Source organism: Malaclemys terrapin, chromosome 1 (assembly GCF_027887155.1).
Source record: "Malaclemys terrapin pileata isolate rMalTer1 chromosome 1, rMalTer1.hap1, whole genome shotgun sequence".
NCBI lineage: Eukaryota > Metazoa > Chordata > Testudines > Emydidae > Malaclemys > Malaclemys terrapin.
In genome coordinates, this window is record NC_071505.1 from 24,522,442 (window position 1) to 24,543,023 (window position 20,582).

General features: G+C 42.7%; 1 protein-coding gene across 3 annotated transcripts in view; it reads right to left on the reverse strand.

Moving 5' to 3' along the window:
• The window catches only part of CCDC146 (coiled-coil domain containing 146), a 120,963-nt gene that overhangs the window by 83,458 nt on the left and 16,923 nt on the right, over positions 1–20,582 (reverse strand). For all 3 annotated transcript variants that reach the window (XM_054017647.1, XM_054017640.1, XM_054017634.1), the window contains exon 2: positions 19,519–19,686. In XM_054017647.1, the coding sequence (XP_053873622.1) occupies positions 19,519–19,674 (156 nt within the window). In that variant the 5' untranslated portion in view covers positions 19,675–19,686. The remainder of the gene's footprint in view (positions 1–19,518; positions 19,687–20,582) is intronic.

Consider the following 20,582-nt stretch of genomic DNA (forward strand, 5'->3'; position numbering starts at 1 on the left):
AGTCTAATGTTGATATTTTCAAAGCTGGATACTCCCTTTCTACTATTGGGCTGGATTCTCCAATTATTCAGATTAGTTTTATACAAGTGTAACTTCATTAATTTCAGTGGCGTTACTCTCAATTTACACTGGTGTGAATAAAGTCTAATTCACACCCATTATGTCCATACGGCAGTTATAGTACTTGTTTTAAAGGTTCCTTGATCTGAATCCTCAAAAACAGTATCTCACCAATTATTCCTTTGATGTTCTATAACAATTCAATCACTGATGAAACAGACTACAGTATGTGAACTCAGAATGGCCAGCTTTTGACAAAAGGGCTATGGAATTTTACACAGCTGACTATGGGTACCTTACAGCTATAGAGGTGCAGTCCATGGACACTACAGGTGAGCACACAATACCAGTGGCTGAATTCTCAGACATCAGTGACTGGTTACTCATATACTGCTACAGAACAATTGGATCCCAGACCCTGTAGTTTTCACAGGCTGCATCTCCATATTAAAGATAAGGCAGCTGTAAACTGATCTATTTTTAAATTATGTGAGACTTTTGGGCTCATGTACAGCTGTCAATATGATCCTTGACGGGACAAAGTTTAGCATCCCTGAACTAAAGCATTTAAAAAAAAAAAACACCTTATACAACCTAAACACTCTCTCTCTATACATGGGCTTAATAATGCAAAGTATGTCTTTCAATTATAAAAAACACATATGTGATAATAAAATTTTTAATCTAATAAATGCACTTGTCTTTTTGATATAGTTAATGTTAGATTCTTAGTAATGGATATAGTTAAATGTTAGATTCTTAGTAATGAGGATTATTAGTATCAGGTTTTCAAGCAAAGGATCTATGGGACACTTTTTCCACAGAATACGAAACAAAACTCATCTGTTCAAAATGATCAGCCAAGGATGCTATAATTTCCTGGCATTCCATGGGGTTGTTTAAACAAAGAAAACTACCAAGAAGGAAAAACAAAGAATATCTTTAGAACTGAAAGCCATGTTAAACAGCACTGATTTACCATTTTTCATGCAAGTAACAGTAGGGATAACTCTATTCATCTCAGTTAAAATGCCATGTTCAATGGTCTTTCGACAGACACAGGGGTCTCTCAAAACTTCACATAGCAGATCGAGCACTCACTGTCATGGCGCCTCCTGCCAGTGATCCGGGAATTAGCTCTTTTCCAGCCTTGGAGCGCCTCCTGTTGGACAGTGTCTCACCTGTTTCAGGTCCCCGTGTCCCTCCCGGACTCCGATGCCCTTTATTTTGTAGTTCTGCCCTATGGCAGTTCCCACTCTCTGGGTCTCCCCTCCCAGGGGAACCCCCAACCCTCTATACCCACCTTGCATCAGTGGCTACTGCCAGTCATCATCTAGCCCCCATTCTCTGGGGCAGACTGCAGTCTGTAATGGCCACTCATCACTGGCAAAGGGGTAGGACCAGCTGCCTTTCCCTGCAGCCCCAGTACCTCCTTAGGCCTTCCTGCAAGGCCTCAGCCCTGGTGATAGCCTGGCCTAAGCTCCCCAGCTCAGCCTGCCCCTTCCCCAGCACTGCTCTGTCAAAGGGACCCTGTCTCCCCCAGGCAGCTAGGTCTTCCTCACTCCAGGGCTGGAGTGAGGAAGACCTAGTTCCTCCATTATCCCTTTTATCAGGGCCTGCTGTAGCCTGATTAGGTGTGGCTCCAGCTGTGGCCACTTCCCCAATCAGCGTACTTTTCTCCCAGGAGTGGGGTAACTGTCCTGCTAAACTTCAGAAAAGACCTACTTAAGATGTTGAGTTAAATATATTTCTTTCTCTAAGAAGTTCTTCATGCAAGTATCAGACCACAACTATCTTTCAATTCATCTGACATTTTCAAAGGAAGTTAAGATGGGATAAGATGAGCCCACACCTGGAACACCGTGTTTATAATTTAACTACTGCAGCACATTATTATTTTTTATTTAAAAAGGGGGTATTCTGCCAAAAAAAATTTAAAAACTTACCTGACATAGGCCTGGTCCCCACTAAGTCCCCACTTCGGACTAACGTACGCAAATTCAGCTACGTTAATAACGTAGCTGAATTCAAAGTACCTTAGTCCGAACTTACCGCGGTCCAGACGCGGCAGGAAGGCTCCCCCGTCGATGCCGCGTACTCCTCTCGGCGAGCTGGAGTACCGGCGCCGACTGCGAGCACTTCCGGGATCGATCCGGGATCGATTTATCGCGTCTTAACCAGACGCGATAAATCGATCCCAGAACATCGATTGCGTGCCGCCGGACCCTCCGGTAAGTGAAGACAAGGCCATAGAAATGACAGAAAAGGTTAAAAAAAAAAAAGAAGAAAGCAAAGTATTACCTAAAACTTTAAACTTTCTCAGTGTAATAAAGATCCAAATATTGACTTGCCAAAGAAGTATACATTCACAACTGTGTTTTGGCTTCAATTCTTCAGGGGTTAAAAAGATGAATATCACACTTCATATAAGACTAACGAAATTGAGATAGTTTGCAAAGAAACACAGCTAAGCGGTATATTATACTCAAATATGAAATTGCTGAGCTACTAACTGGGGTATGTAACCTATCATTTAAATCAGCTTCTATACCACATGACTGGAGGCTAGCTAATGTGATGCCAATTTTTAAAAAAGACTCCAGAGGTGATCCTGGCAATTACAGGCCGGAAAGCCTAACTTCAGTACTGGGCAAACTGTTTGAAAGTATAATAAAGAACAGAATTATCAGACACATAGATGTACATGATTTGTTGGGGGAAGAGTCAAGATGGTTTTTGTAAAGGGAAATCATGCCTCACCAATCAGCTAGAATTCTTTGAGGGGGCCAACAAGCATGTGGACAAGGGGGATCCAGTGGAGATAGTGTATTTAGATTTTCAGAAAGCCTTTGACAAGGTCCCTCACCAAAGGCTCTTATGCAAAGTAAGCTGTCATGGGATAAGAAGGAAGGTCCTCTCATGGATCGGTAACTGATTAAAAGATAGGGTAGGAATAAATGGTCAGTTTCAGAATGGAGAGGGGTAAATAGTGGTGTCCCCCAGGAGTCTGTATTATTCAGCATATTCATAAATGATCTGGAAAAAGGGGTAAACAGTGAGGTGGCAAAATTTGCAGGTGATACAAAACTACTCAAGATAGTTAAGTCCAAATCAGACTACGAAGAGTTACAAAGTGATCTCACAAAACTGGGTGAATGGGCTACAAAATGACAGATGAAATTCAATGTTGATATATGTGCAATAGAGTCTGGATGAGCTCTCCCCTGACATCTAGTGGTGAGCTGTGGAAAAAGACTTCAGAAGCTGATCTCGTTTGCATGGATACACCCACCCTGCCTATGTGCTCAGCATGATGGGATTGCTTGCCCAAATGATCATTTGTGGCAGGTGTTGGATCCCCATCTCCTTGTTATTTGAGCAGGAGTCATAAAGGGTTGTTATCCTTGTTGTGTGAACTGAGGGCAGCAAAACTGTATCTGGCATACCCCAATAGAGGGACTCACCCTCAACTGAATAGCACTCACTAGGGAGGGGACATGGGTTCCAAAGCCCAGTGAGTGAGAGAGAGTGGGAACAGGTAATTTGTACTTGGTAGTGTGGGCCCTGTTTAAGGGTCCTAGACACTATTTGATCTTTCTTCTCTCTATGGTATAATAAAAGAGCTAACTTAGACTCAATTGAGAGTCTTGTTACATGTTGCAGAGCTGAAATCACTGATACCTAGGTCTAAGTATTAGACTTATTTTGGAACAGTGTCTCTATTGCAAGAGACTGCCCAGTGTGCACCAGCAGTGTGGCTCCCCCACTAACAGCTGAAATCATTGAGAGCTATGTTAAGTGTGAGGGGTTGGGCCCTGAAGACATCTTGCAAGTGGGCAGCTGGTGGAGAGGTGTGGCAAGCGGCTAGCAGGGAGGCTGGTGGAGAGGTGTGGCAAGCATCTGTTGGGATGATGAGTGAGTGCTTGAGCAGTGCAGTGTGTGAGGTGCCTCCTTACCTACCCCTCCACCCCCTGGCCTTCCACACAGGGTGTGAGGTGAAATCTGCAGATGAACCTCTGATCTCTGGGGCTGCACTGGCCAAGGACAGCAACTGTGAGTGGGATATGGAGAAGGGATGGGCATGTTAAAGGGACTTTTGGGTTGCTGGACTTAAGACCCGAGGGGAAAAGGACACTGCCCAACTTACTTGGGGGTGGGTTTTTTGATCATGGTTTGTGTTTATGAACCCTAGTTGTGGTGTTTTCCCAAATTAATGCTGAGTTAATTCCCTCCTTTTATTAAAAGTTTTTGCTACACTCAGACTCTGTGCTTGCGAGAGGGGACGTATTGCCTCTTAGAGGCACCAGGGGTTGCTGTGCAACTGTCCCAGGTCACTGGGTGGGGGCTTGAACCGGTTTTGTGTTGTATTGTTGAAAAGGATTCCCTAGATACTGAACCCAGCCCTTGTTGCTGCTGGCTCCACCTGGCAGAAGGGTTACAAATGCGAAGTAATGCACATTGGAAAACATAATTCCAACCATACATATAAAATGGTGGGGTCTAAATTAGCTGTTACCACTCAAGAGAGATCTTGGAGTCATTGTGGATAGTTCTCTGAAAACATTCACTCAATGTGCAGCAGCAGTCAAAAAAGCTAACAGAATGTTGGGAACCATTAAGAAAGGGATAGATAATAAGACAGAAAATATATTGCCTCTGTATAAATATGTGGTATACCCACATCTTGAATACTGTGTGAAGATGTGGTTGCCCCATCTCAAAAAAGATATATTGGAATTGGAAAAGGTTCAGAAAAGGGCAACAAAAATGATTAGGGGTATGGAACAGCTTCCATACATGGAGAGATTAATAAGACTAGGACTTTTCAGCTTGAAAAAGACATGACTGAGGGGGGATATGATAGAGGTCTATAAAATCATGACTGGTGTGGAGAAAGTAAATAAGAAAGAATAAATAACACTTTCTTATAACACAAGAACTAGGGGTTACCAAATGAAATTAATAGGCATCAGGTTTAAAACAAACATAAGGAAGTATTTTTTCACACAACACACAGTCAACCTGTGGAACTCTTTGCCAGAGGATGTTGTGAAGGCCAAGACTATAACAGGGTTCAAAAAATAACTAGGTAAGTTCATGGAGGATAGATCCATCAATGGCTATTAGCTAGAATGAGCAGGGATAGTGTCCCCAGCCTCTGTTTGCCAGAAGCTGGGAATGGGCGACAGGGGATGGAACTCTTGATGATTACATGTTCTTTTCATTCTCCCTGAAGTACCTGGCATTGGCCACTGTCCGAAGACAGGATATTGGGCTAAATGGACCTTTGGTCTGACCCAGTATGGCTGTTCTTATGTTCTTATATTCATATACAATCCCTGGAATGAGCAAAGAATTCCCCTTGCTGCAATGATGTGTTCCAGTCAGATGGAAGTTTTAGGCAAAGTGTATCACTAATGTAAGTGGGCACAACTCCCTCAACTTTAACTACTTTTGCCAGAGGTGAATTTGGCCACAATCTTCAATATTAAATCTCACAGAAAACTGTTTTAAGACAACAGAGGGTCCTGTGGCACCTTTGAGACTAACAGAAGTATTGTTACCATACAAGATCAGACTTGCATCTGAAGAAGTGAGGTTCTTACCCACGAAAGCTTATGCTCCCAATACTTCTGTTAGTCTCAAAGGTACCACAGGACCCTCTGTTGCTTTTTCCAGATTCAGACTAACACGGCTACCCCTCTGATGTTTTAAGACAATAGGTCAGATTCTACTTCCCTTACTCAAGTCCTCACATCAGATATATATGACATATGTCAAGGTCAGATGGATTAATAGTTTTAGTACATAATTGTAAATCACAAATTCTGATACAGCAAACTGTCACAGCTCCCCTTATTTAGATGGGAGAAGGGAGGGATAGGCATCTGGACTTTAGAGAAGGCAGAGAGCATGTGAGGCCTCCAAACCTCATGCATCTCAGGAATCTGCAAAATCAAAGGAAACTCCAATCATAGGGAAGTTATGCACCTCCATGTCACTCCCACTCCTAGCTTCATGGCTTCTCTAGGAGCTGTGCTGCCACTAGCTGGCCCCACCAAACTTGCACCGCACTTTACATCTGTGTGAAGGTGATAGTGTAGACCACAAATTAAGGTTGCTTCTAAAAGTATTAATATAGCTCTCTGAAAATCCAAGAGAAATACTGTCTGTTTTGCAAGGATCACATCATGCAGAGAAGCTGTTCCTCAGTCCCTAGGATTGAGCAACAAAGTCCCACAAAATCAAAACTCCAACCATACAATGGCCACATGAAAGGGTTTTGTGGGGTCCTGATAGAGGAAGCATACTGTATTGGCTCTACTCCCCACTTCTGTGAGTTCAAAGGGGTAGCCTTTCTACCTCTACACTGACCCCATGCTTCAAAATGGAGGAGAATGTAGCACACTTAATAGTAAGGCCATGATAGGGTTACCATACGTCCTCTTTTTCCCGGACATGTCCGGCTTTTCGGCACTCAAACCCCCGTCCGGGGGGAATTGCCAAAAAGCCGAACATGTCCGGGAAAATGGCGGCTCTGCTCCTCCCCTGACTCTTCGGCTCTGTTTAAGAGCCGAGCTGCCCGAGCGCTACCGGCTTCAGGCAGCCCCCTTGCCTCCGGACCCCAGCCGCCGGCTGGGCACTTCCCCTCCCGGGCTCCGGCGGCACAGGGTCCGGAGGCATGGGGGCTGCCCGAAGCTGGTAGCGCTGGGGCAGCTTGGCTCTTAAACAGAGCCGAAGAGTCAGGGGAGGAGCAGAGCCTCCAGCCGCGGCGGCTCTGTTCCTCCCCGACTCTTCGGCTCTGTTTAAGAGCCAGGCTACCCGAGTGCTACGGGCTTTGGGCAGCCCCCATGCCTCTGGACCCTGCGCTGCCGGAGCCCGAGAGGAGAAGTGCCCGGCTGGGGGCGCAGGGTCCGGAGGCAAGGGGGCTGCCCGAAGCCCAAGCGCTACCGGCTTCATGGTTTGCCGGGCAGCCTCCAGACCCTGCGCCCCTGGCTGGGAGCTTCCCCTCCCGGGCTCCAGCTGCGCTGGGGAAGCGCCGGCTGGGGACGCAGGGTCTGGGGGCTGCCCGGCAAACCGTGAAGCTGGTAGCGCTCGGGCAGCCCTTTCCGCGTGGCTGGGAGTGGGAGGGAGGAGGGGGCGGAGTTAGGGTGGGAAAGGGGCGGAGTTGGGGCGGGGCTGGGGTGGGGAAATGGGCGGGGCCAGGGCCCGTGGAGGGTCCTCTTTTTTTATTTGCTAGATATGGTAACCCTAGGCCATGACCTCTCAGAATCTCCAGCTTTCTATAGCAACAAATGATCAGCACAATCTGTAGCACAATCCCCATCCAGACTCATTTGTGCTCGTCTTCAATTGATGCCTCAAATGCTTGAATAGATGAACCCTCACTTTGCTCATCATATATTATGCATATACATATTTAGAAACTTAACTTGCCCTTTTCTTTGGATATTATCCAAGTATTTCACCTGCTAAGAGAAGTGAATGCCATGTCCATCACCAGTGTATTGTGACTGAAGATGATTTTGTGAAATGAACAGGTTTGCTCGATCTTCCTTCATGCTCACTAGCACTACCCAGAGTACACCAAGCTGAAGCTCCCTACTCCATCCCACCAAACAGTTGAACTAGTAGCTCCTATACAGTGCTGTCAGTGTTAGTATATGTGACATTTCAGAGATTCATCAGATGCCTTTTAGAAGCAAGAAAACATCTATTGACCGTGTTTATCTTTCTTGGGCCAGACTGTAGCCATATTCAATCTGCAGTTCTTACTGCATTTCCTACCATCCATGCTTAATTTTGGGCACCCGCGAAAAGGTTTTATAATAAATGTCAGCTCACATTATCACCACTGTGCTAGCTCCCCAGTGACCATTTCAACTGCGCAGAAAAAGTTCATTTAATTAGTAGTTAAATTCCTGTGGGTGGAGGTGAAGGCAACATCTGTCTTTCCTATTTGTGCTAACATAGTTATATAGCTTTTCTGTTGTTCCAGAAGTCTTTCAAGCATATGATATGTAAAATGTGCCAGGACAAGCTGATGTTTTGAAAATTCTTCCTGCAGCTGTGTCAGGTTTTTAGAGCTTGGATAGAAAAGGCACAGATTTTACTTTCTATTGAAACATGTTGTCACTACCATGGGTACCATGCAAAAAGACATCGATGAGCACATTTCAGCAAGTAGATGTACATAGATCAACAGCAAGAAGAATTTTTTTATTCTAACTACTTTCACTCAGCATCATATACAAAACAGAAAAATTATTTTTCTCCTATAATACTGTTAATGTAAATGGCAATTTTTCTAGGTACCTTGCCCTTTTTTATATAGTTTGGTAACAAGCACTTTTAGAATTATGCCATTACCCAGAGGGTTTAAAAATATGGTTATTTACAATATATTGGTTTTAACCCACTATTATTTAGATTAAAAATATTTTGGCTTAAGAAAGCATAAAGGTTTTTGTAGTTACAAAATATCTTTTGAATTATACTGGCCAGTGTGACACTTGGGCAGTGCAAAGAGGCTAGATAATGGCTGTATATAACTAGATGAGGATTCCCTAGGAGAGGTGAGTTTTCAGTTGGTGTAAAGCTGACATAGAATCATAAAATCATAGAAGATTAGGATTGGAAGAGACCTCATCTAGTGCAACCCCCTGCTCAAAGCAGGACCAACCCGAACTAAATCATCCCAACCAGGGCTTTGTCAAGCTGGGCCTTAAAAACCTCTAAGGATGAAGATTCCACCACCTCCCTAGGTAACCCATTCCAGTGCTTCACCACCCTCCTAGTGAAATAGTTTTCCCTAATATCCAACCTAGACCTCCCTGTGACAGGATGTGCATACCCTGCACTGGAAAAGAAAGGGTTAACCCCACACTATGGGTGGCGGAAGTCCTGCCCCCCCCAGGCCGTGCTGGGCATGCTCCAACTGCTGCCTCAGTATAAACAGGAGTAGCCCAGCTCATTCTGGGCTGACTGCCGGAGGGGAAGGACCTTTGGCTGGAGCACCAGCTGAAGAGCTGCCACAGCCCTTGCCTGCAAGAGCCAGAGACCCTGTGAGCCAGATTGAAGGCCTGGCACCTAAGGAGCACTGGAGAACCGTCCAAACTGATGAGCTCAGAGACCCATACGCCACACAGACAGCAGCGTCTGGAACTACGGTAGGAAGTGACCCAGGGAGGGTGAGCGAGTGGTATCTCCCGCCATGGTGAAGTCAGCATGTTTCAGTGGGATTCCCCGCTGACCCAGTGACAGACCACTCTGTTGCTATTAGTGCCCTGGGTAGGGGCCCAGTGGCCCCCACCTTTCCCCGCCATAATGACTCTAGCCATTAGGCAGTACTGCCCTGTGTCCAAGGGCCACCATAGTGATTCTGCGGTTGCCCAAGGGCTGCCAGGGAGATTAACTGCGGTGATACTGCCCTGCCCCAAAGGGGGACGGGGTGTGCATACACTGTGACACTCCCCCACTGTAACTTGAGACCATTGCTCCTTGTTCTGTCATCTGCCACTACTGAGAACAGCCTGGCTCCATCCCCTTTTAAACCCCACCCCCCCTTCAGGTAGTTGAAGGCTGCTATCAAATCCTCCCCTCACTCTTCTCTTCTGCACACTAAATAAGCCCAGTTCCCTCAGCCTCTCCTCATAGGTTATGTGCCCCAGCCTCCTAATCATTTTTGTTGCCCTCTGATGGACTGTCTCCAATTTGTCCACATCCTTTCTGTAGGGGGCCCAAAACTGGACACAATACTCCAGATGTGGCCTCACCAGTGCCAAATAGAGGGGAATAATCACTTCCCTCAATCTGCTGGCAGTGCTCCAACTAATGCAGCCCAACATGCTGTTAGCCTTCTTGGCAACAAGGGCACACTATTGACTCATATCCAGCTTCTCGTCCACTGAAATCCCCAGGTCCTTTTTCTGTAGAATTACCACTTAGCAAGTTGGTCCCCAGCCTGTAGCAGTGCATGGGATTCTTCCATGCTAAGTGCAGGATTCTGCACTTGTCCTTGTTGAACCTCAGCACATTTCTTTTGGCCCAATCCTCCAATTTGTCTAGGTCACTCTGGACCCTATCCCTACCCTACAGCATATCTACCTCTCCCCCCAGCTTAGTGTCATTTGCGAACTTGCTGAGGGCGCTATCCATCCCATCATCCAGATCATTAATGAAGATGTTGAACAAAACTGGCCCCAGGACTGACCCTTTGGGTACTCTGCTTGATACCCGCTGCCAACTGGACATCGAGCCATTGATCACTACCCGTTTAGCCTGACTATCTAGCCAGCTTTCTATCCACCTTATAGTGCATTCATCCAATCCATACTTCTTTAACATGCTGGCAAGAATACTGTGGGAGACAGTATCAAAAGCTTTGCTAAAGTCAAGATATATCACGTCCACTGCTTTCCCCATATCCACAGAGCCAGTTATCTCATCATAGAAGGCAATCAGGTTGGTCAGGCATGTAGCCAGCTTCTATGTCATTCCACCCTATCCAGTGCAGGGAGCTTGCTCAATGTACCATTGGACTCTGCCAATTCTCAATGGGTGGATGGTTCTTTGGGGACTACACTGCCAGCTGGTGTAGTTTAAAGTAGTTCTTAGGCATCTCTAACACATGCCAGGGCCAAGTCTAAATCTGTGCAGGGCAGAGAAAGAAGGGTTACTATGAGATGTTTTGTTTGTGTTGTACATATACACACAAACGGTGGGATCCACGCAAATATTTGAAGAACTAGAAATATGTAACCAGCTCCTTAATGTCTTGCCCTTTCCTCCTGCACTGAGTGGAGGAAAAAAAATAAGGAAAATATATTCAAAGTAAGACAAATTTACATTCATCGCTAGTCTATGCACCATGGAAAAGTTCTTCCATCTGAAGAATCCTTGTCAGACAACTTTTCCCATGCTGCACGGATCCAAAGCAGCAGAAACAGGATTTCATTGACAGTGTGAAAGCCACAATATTGCCCTTAATTAATGAGCACAAGCCCCATCTATCATTTTGAGCTTGAGCTGATACTGGAAAGGGTAAAATGCCCATAAAGTTTCATGGGGATTTTGTCACTTTATGCCTTGTCTTTCAATTGGATGAGGATAAAGGGAGTGTGATAATTACACCTGTATTGGCAGATCACTAATTACTGCAGACTAAAGTCAGAATCTAAGTCCTTCTTGACTGGAGGATCTCTTCTATCAGGTCCATCAATCTCTGAGGATGGAGCAATAGAGATTCAAACTCTGAGGGAAAACATTGCTTAGCCACTGGCCTGCTGAGAGGGAAGTGCCTTCTGCCTCCTTCTGGCTGACAAATGCACAGGCATTAGTAAGTATGAATGGAAGGGGATAGTGACAATGCACCAGTAGAAGCAGGTTTGAGACAGCATTTGGTAAGATGGAAAAGACAGAATTGGGAAAGAAGAAAAAGGGTGGAAGTAGGTAGGAACTGGGAAGCTGGATGGGGGTTGGGGTGGAAGCACCAGTGGATGGGAACAGGATGGGGACAGGCACTTGGAAGGAATAGATGCAGATGGGAGTAGGTATGGAGACTGGGTTCCTAAGGAGGTGGGCTTCACATAGGCAGTAGGGGGTATGTTCCAGTTTTTACCTTGAAAGATATGGGGAGGTCACCAGCCTGCAGTAGCGTGGTCATAGAAGCTTTCTTGGAGATTTCCTTCTTCTACAGATTCAGGACCTACGTGGATCACGTGAACTGAAAACAGTCAGAATTCCCTCTTCAGAGTAAGGAAGAGTCAGGCAGAAGACAGCTGAAGCCTGCCCAGTGAAAAAAGTTAGGTGGCATGGCAGACAGGAAGGCAGCTGGATTTCCGGAAAAACAGGATTTCTGTTTCTGAGAGGAGGATTTTGTGGCAGTTGCCACATAAAGTACATTCTGTGGACAATGCAGTAGAAGTTGTGGCACCTTCCCTCCATTCCATCTTTTTCTTCAAGATGAGTCAGAATGGTGTATTTGAAAAAAAAAATCCTCAGGAACTTGCAGAAGTACGATAGGTACAGCTTCTATTTTTACCTCTGCATCCCTGGGTCTACAAAATGCCATCCCACTAGAGCTCAGAAGGGTCACATGCATTCAGTTCGTTTCAAAAGGAGAGAGGAATTTTATATTTAAACTTCAATTTTGGCATGAAAAAGTGATGTAGTTTTTGCTTTTCATGTGATTTTTGTTTGAACCTGTTGCATGTTGTAATTTGTAAATTGGTTAAAATGCTACAGAAAATAATCATCATAAACATGAAATTATTGGTCTCCTCATACATAGCAATTCTGTGTTCATAATGAGATGACAGAAAGCCAAGGCCAGTTTGGAGTGGCAGTAGATAGAGCGCAGGTACCAAAATACTACACCTCTACCTCAATATAACGCTGTCCTCGGGAGCCAAAAAATCTTACTGCATTATAGGTGAAACTGCGTTATATCGAACTTACTTTGATCCACCGGAGTGCATAGCCCCCTCCCCCCACCCCACCCGCCCTGGAGCGCTGCTTTACCGCGTTATATCTGAATTCATGTTATATCGGGGTAGAGGTGTAAATCCACAGGGCCGAGCTCAGGTCTTCAAATATCCATGTGGTCAACCCAAATATGGGTAGGTCTTACTATAGTATTTCTTTATTCATGTTTCATTTTCCACATCTGAATTCATATTTTCATAAGCCTTTGCTACTCATTTTTTTAACAGCTGATTTACTTTCATCATCCGTGGAATTGCACCATTAATCACATGTAACAAAATATTTCTAGAAAAATGTGATCTAACTTTATTTTGCATAAACAGGCCTGTTTACAGCTTCTCAGAAGCTGGAAAAAACAACCTCTTGCAAAACTGTACTTGTCAAAACTCCAATATGTCTGAGGGGCACAGAAATTGACAGCGTGAGAGTAGCTTTAAATTGTGATTTACAAAGGAAATTAGCTACTTATTCATATATTTTGAAGAAACAATAGTACAATGAAATAAAAATGATAGTTAAGGAAAATAGGGTTCTCTATTAGTCACACAACAGGCTGTAACAGACTAATTATTTTTAAAAATTGAATATTGGCTAATGATTTGTGAGTTTAAGTCCAAAGAATCATGAATGATCCCAAAGACCTGAAAATAGAAAAGCTAAAGCAACTTTAAAGCTAAAGGAGGGATAAGTCAGTGGTTTGAGCATTGGCCTCCTAAACCCAGGGGTTGTAAATTTAATCCTTCAGGGGGCCACTTAGGGATCTAGGGCAAAATCAGTACTTAGTCCTGCTAGTGAAGGCAGGGAGCTGGACTCAATGACTTTTCAAGGTCCCTTCTAGGAGATAGGATATCTTTATTTAATTTGTTCATATTTTGTCTGAAAACCAAAGTCTAAGATCACTTTGGAGATTCTCAGATGAACTTATATTTCATTTTCAATTTGAAGTAAAAGTTAAATCAAAACAAAATATTGATAGGATGGAAGAAATAACCAGAAAAGATGGTGGAGCTTATATCTGACCCTAAGATTAAGGACTTTCAATTGCCATTAGCTATGCAAATGTAGAACCTGAAGAGTACAGCTAGATCAAAAATTACATTTGAAGATCAAGTAGCAACAGTGGATTAAGAAGGCAGTTTACTAGGCTCTCTGTGAGCTGAGGGGTGAAAGCCTTCCGTCTAGGTGTAGATAATGTTATCTTCTGTACCTTTTGTACTCAGATGTTGCAACCGTCATCCATTCCCAAACTAGAACTGGTGCAAAAGACAGCTATCAATTTCTTAAGCCGGGTGTCTCATAGATAGAACACTTGACATCTGTTCCCAGGACTTAGACTGGATACCTGTAAGCTTCCAGATAAATTTTAAGATCTTGGTTTTGACCTAAGAAGACCTAAATGGTCTGGGACTACTCTACCCAAGAGACAGTCTCTTTTTCCAGGATAGACTGACACAGTTATAATCAGCAGATTGTTGATTCTAGGTCCCCTTTGATATAAGAGAGAGGCAGCAACTGGGCTGGCAGGGACCAAGCACTGGAATGCCCTCCCACACCTGATCCAAAATATTTATTGACTTTCAGGGCATGTTGCAGGGCCCATTTATTTCACCTGGCATTTGGAGAAAGGTAGGAGGATTTACAAAAGAATGGAACCAATATGTCATTATCAGGTGTCATTTGACAGATGGAGTAAACTGACTGAATGGTACTTGGTTTGTAATTTTGAATAACTTGCAGAGAACTCAGAGCCTGCGATATAACCAGTGACAAATTCAATTCAGAATCATTGTTGTGTGTGTGCATGTGAGTGTGCAGGGAGACAGGGTGGGAATGAAGAGTATTTTACAGCAGACTAAATTAACTTTGTTGTGGAATTTGGGGATTGCTGCCACAGAGTAAACAAAGGCCTTAAGCATAAATTCTGAGATGTTTTTAAAAAAAGCAAAAAAACAAAAAATATAAATATAGAGTATAAGATATGAGAAAATCATAGAATATCAGGCTTGGAAGGGACTGTAGGAGGTCATCTAGTCCAACCCCCTGCTCAAAGCAAAACTAATCCCCAGAGAGATTTTTGCCCCAGATCCCTAAATGCCCCCCTCAAGGATTGAACTCACAACCCTGGGTTAAGCAGGCCAATGCTCAAACTACTGAGCTATCAGCTGCAATGAATGAAGAATATAGATCAACCTCAGGGCACAGTGCAAAAACCTATCTGTTCATTCAAGCCTTTGTCTTAGGCAGGTTAGTTATGATGAGCATTTTGTTTTTAGGATAGGTCAGGTAATGGATTCAGGCTAGTATCTTTGTATGTAAGTTTTTATTACAGCAGAGGGTAACTGTAAACTTGGAGTGAACTCTTTGTTGCAACTAATTGTTGGAAGAATTATGTTAATTTTACTTAATTGTTCAGGCATCTAAAAAGTTAGATAATGCACAAGTAACTTTAAATCAAAGCATGGTAAATTTTATTTATTTTTAGGGCCAAATTCTACAAATGTGGTCTAGAATGAACCAAATTCATAGACTCATAGACATTAAGGTCAGAAGGGACCATTATGATCATCTGGTCTGACCCCCTGCATGATGCAGGCCGCAAGACCCTTCCCTGGACTCTACCGTTGAAGTCCCCAATCCTGTGTTTTAGTGACTTCAATCGGCTGAGACCCTCCTGCTAGTGATCCCTGCCCCATGCTGCGGAGGAAGGCGAAAAACCTCCAGAGGCTCAGCCAATCTACCCTGGAGGAAAATTCCTTCCCGACCCCAAATATGGCGATCAGTAATACCCCGAGCATATAGGCAAGAGTCTCTAGCCTGACCCTTGTTGGCCATTATGCTGTTCATGTACCATTGCTTGTTTTCCCTTGGCTACTATGTTTTATCATTAAACCATTCCCTCCATAAACTTATCCAACTTAATCTTAAAACCAGACAGGTCCGTCGCCCCCACCGTTTCCCTCGGAAGGCCGTTCCAATATTTCACCCCTCTGATGGTCAGAAACCTTCATCTAATTTCAAGCCTAAACTTCCCCCCGGCCAGTTTGTATCCATTCGTTCTCGTGTCCACATTAGTACTAAACTGGAATAATTCCTCTCCCTCCCTTGTATTAACCCCTCTGATATATTTAAAGATAGCAATCATATCCCCCCTCAGCCTTCGCTTTGTCAGACTAAACAACCCAAGCTCCTCTAATCTCTTTTCATACGACAGGTTTTCCATTCCTCTGATCATCTTAGTCGCCCTTCTCTGCACCCGTTCCAGTTTGAGTTCATCTTTTTTAAACATTGGAGACCAGAACTGCACACAGTACTCCAAATGAGGTCTCACCAGCGCCTTATACAACGGAAGCAGGACCTCCCTATCTCTACTAGATATACCTCGCCTAATACATCCCAAGACCGCATTGGCTTTTTTCACCGCCACGTCACATTGCCGACTCATAGTCATCCTGCAAGATGACAATAAAGGAGTTTATTTCATGGGGTACATATTTGCCCTATAAATATATCTATTAAAACTTAAAGTGATAAGCTATGATATACAAAAGAGATTCCAATTAAAGTAATCCATAGAGAATAGATTCCAAGGATTTATTTCTATTGGTTTACACAGGAGGAAAATGGGATTTCGGGAAATGTTCACAGGATATGAAGATTACCTACAAAAACATTTCAATAATAAATGGTAGAAACATAAAGCAATCAGTCATTTTAACTCAACACCAGTAAAAAAATAAAATAAAACACCATTTGGATGTTCATTTCCATGCATCTATCAGATTCAAATGCATGAAACAGCCCCCTTCCCCCCTGCCTCCCCGCAACACTGCTAATGGAAAAAGCAGTGGAACTATTTAGTCAACTTGATGTAATCTTGGTAGTAAATAACTTGCTGAAAAGGAACACATCTTGATGGACTAAGTGGCTTTTATTCATCCCTTGAACCATTTTTAATGTTTTTACCCATTGCAAGCAGGCTACATAATGTCACAATGTGTTACGAAATAATAAGAAGAGATACTTTGTGCAGCAAGAGTCAAACATGCAATCTGCTATTTACATGTGAAAAGCAAGACGGAGTTGAACAGGAGGTTCACTGCCAAAAGGACTATATATTCTAAAATAAATGTTAAAATACTGAAAGGTGTCTCTATTGATAAAGTATTTGCTACTAAATAGGCATAAATGACTAACCAGTAAACCAGAGACAATCTGCTTCCGTTCAAGTGGAAAACTTTGAAAGCTACTCATAGAAATTGAATTCAGCATCTATGCACAGACCTCTTTGTGACTGAAGTCATACATTTTATCTCTGAGTACTCCATAAGTTCATTGAACAAAACCAAATGCATGTTATTGGAAGAAAATAAATGTGACTAAGAAATGAAAAGCCTGACCAAAAAAGAAAGTACAAATAGTAATTGTTGAAAATTACACTGAGAATAAAGTAGTCTATTAGCTCCTTTTAAAAAAATCACAGCAAAAGCTCTTTCACAAATGCCTTATGCACTTTATACGCTCGTTTTCTGTATTCAAGTTTAATATTAGAAGTGCACCACCTACTAAAGTTGTCCAGCACTTCCCATAAGACCCCGTTTTCACTTGCTTATAACTTTGCCAAACTTCATATGCAGTGTTGTTGTAGCTGTGTTGGTCCCAGGATATTTGCAAGACAAGGTGGGTGAAGTAATATCTTTTATTAGACCAACTTCTGTTAGTGAGAAAAAACAAGCTTTCCAGATTACACAGAGCTCTTCTTCAGGTCTGGGAAACATCCCCTGTGTGTCACAGCTAAATACAAGGTGGAACAGATTGTTTAGCATAAGTGGTTAATAATATTGTCCAGTCCCACTTTTGACAGTCAGAGGCTTAGGGACACCCAGAGCTTGGGATTGCATCCTTGGCCATCTTGGCTAATAGCCATTGATGGACCTATCCTCCATGATCTTATCTAATTCTTTTTTGAACCTAGTTATAGTTCTGGCCTTCACAACATTCCCCTGGCATGAGTTCCATGGGTTGACTGTACATTGTGTGAAAAAGTACTACTTGTTTGTTTTCAACCTGCTGCCTATTAATTTCATTGGGTGACCCCGTGTGTTATATGAAGGGGTAAATAACACTTCCCTATTCCTTTTGTTCAGAACATTCATGATTTTATAGACCTCTATCATATCCCCTCCCTTCACCCTAGTCATCTCTTTTCTAACCTGAACAGCTCGAATCTTTTTAATCTCTCCTGTTATGGAAGCTGTTCCATACCCTAATCATTTTTGTTGCCCTTCTCTGTACTTCTAGCAATTCTAATTTGCAGAAATTTCCTATAATTTTATCACATAAGTCTATACTGTGAATATACGTTAATATTTAACATTACAGGCCTCTACCATAGGGAAGGGGCTGGACTGAGCCCTTAGTAAATTCTAAATCAAGAGATTCATTTCCTAATTCTGTTTCCTGCCAAGCTTTTTCTGACCATTTCATTCAAAGAAGTAGAATCATTAGGGACCAGTTATAGATAAATCCATAATTTTTTACCTTTCATCATGAGTTGTATTCTCCATGTAAATCTGAGCACAAGTTGAAATAACTGAGAATTTTTGGAATTACTGTCCTATTTCTAATTTGCAAGTGCATTTACCTCTCCCAGCAGCTCTGTACCTCATCCCCCAAAAGGTCAGTTAGCTATGTTATAGTTTTAGTTTAATCTTCATCAATATGGATCTATGTGACTGAGCTTTAGGCAGGTTCATAGTACTGAGAAGGCAGTTGTGAAGCTCATTCTGGAGCTGTTACTTCAGGCTGTCAATTTAAAGAAATACCGGGGATTAAGGGATCCCTTTTGAACTGAATTGAGTATCTAGGAGATTGTCATGTACTGTGGTACCTTGAGTTTATGATAGCTTTGAGTGTTTCCTGTTTATAAAGTAACTACTTTATCTTGGGCTCATTAAACTCAGAAGATGTTGTATTTATATTTATTGTAAATGAACGCTGAGGTCGAAGACCAAAGGGTTTATTAATCCAGGATATGATTATTACCAAATTAACAGAAAGCACTTTCAAGTTATTACTCTAAACATTTTAATTAAATATCTAACAGTTCCTTTAATGCAGGCAGCCCTGCAAAGCTGCTTTGCTCCAAATGGCTTCTGCTACCACTAGCAGCTCACAGTGCCTGTGATGCTTTTTAACTGTAGCTTTCCTCTCGCCCCTGCAGCCTTTGTGAAAATCATCATTTTAGCTGCAAAAATAATTACATAGCATAAAAATAAAACAGCACCATTCACAGCCTCCTCAAGACCATGTCCATGGTCTCCCTACCTACAAAGAAATACTATTGCGTGTGCATTCCATCCTGCAAGATATATGCCCCCTATGCATGTTCTAATTTTGTAAGATAGCCAGACAGCTCTGTGGTCCCTGTCCTCCAATGGTTAGGGAAGAAAGAAGGCAGACTACCACTGGGGCTGTCAGCTGCATCATCTGTAAAAGTAAAATTAATGCTTTGTGATTTATTGTATGGTTATTTCACCTTATTGAAGACTATTCTAAGTTTAATAACTTCTTCTCTAAAGTAAAAATAATTATTGTAAAAAGTACTAGATTTGCAGCGCTGGAGAATGAAGTCCTCTTAACTCACAGAAGTTCAGCATGGGCAACTGCAGTGCAAGCTTTCTCCAGCCCAAACAACTCTGACCGTAAGACACCATCTTTATTATGGAGGGCAAATCTGTCTCCATCTCCCATTAATCCTTGACATCTCTGCCAAAATTGACAACACCAGATCTTCTTGTTGTGGTTGTTTTTGTGATGTGGGTCCCTATCCATTAGGAAACTGAGAAGATCACCAACTCATTTCATATAGGCCAAACAGCAAAAAATGGTAACAACTTTCAGTTGCTACCAACAGTTGCTGGATTTCAGACTAACTATTAACACTTGTATTATAGAAAGCTTGGTATACAGTACCTCATCGAGGTACTGAAATGCAGGACTTGCAGCTACATCAATGGATCCCTCATCTTGGATATTAATTGATGGAGCTATGGCATAAATAGGCTCCGCTTTCTCTGTTTCTGGTTCTGAGTCACTGGAACTGGAACTTTCTTCACCAGCATCACTCATTTTTTCAAAATTCTGTGAAGTAATAAAAATACCAATATTCAGCATTTATAGATCTTTAGAAACACACACGCTATGCAAGTAGGGTTGCCAATTTTGATTGGGTTTATTCCTGGAGGTTTCATCACATGACAATCTTTCATTAAAGGTTAATCTTTAATTCCTGGAGGGTTGGCAACCCTATATGCAAGAGATGAAGAAAACAAAAAGATATGAGTTGGAATGAGACCTGTGTTCAAATAAAGAAAACCACACAATGATCGCTTTCAGAGGTTTGCCTTAATGAAAGCTGTAACGAGACTGTGTCCCACTCTATTGTATAAATGCTATAAAACCCATCTAATGGTTTAGTTACACTATAATTCTGTAGATAGAAAGATAGAAGACAATCCTCCCTACAGCACAGTCAGAGTCAAATGTTTTGAGAGCTATACCTGCACCTCTTTATTGGCATCATCGTATAAAGTGCAGAGAGCCCTCACCTCCAAGTGATTTGAGGTGGTGGAGAGGCATTTGTAGGCCAGATTTACAAATTTTACCAAAATAGCTATGTTGGCTAGAAGTGAAGAGGGAGACAAAAATCAGACCCCAATCAGTACAGCTATGCAAGCAAAACCATCTTTGTAAATAAAATGTATAGTGGCAAAGAGTCCTTTTAATGGTATAGATCAGGGTAGGCAACCCATGGCACATGTGCCAAAGCTGGCACGCGAGCTGATTTTCAGTGGCACTCACACTGCCCGGGTCCTGGCCACCAGTCTGGGGGGCTCTGCATTTTAATTTTAAACGAAGCTTCTTAAACATTTAAAAAACCTTATTTACTTTACATTCAACAAAAGTTTAGCTATACATTATAGACTTATAGAAAGAGACCTTTTAAAAACATTAAAATGTATTACTGGCACACGAAA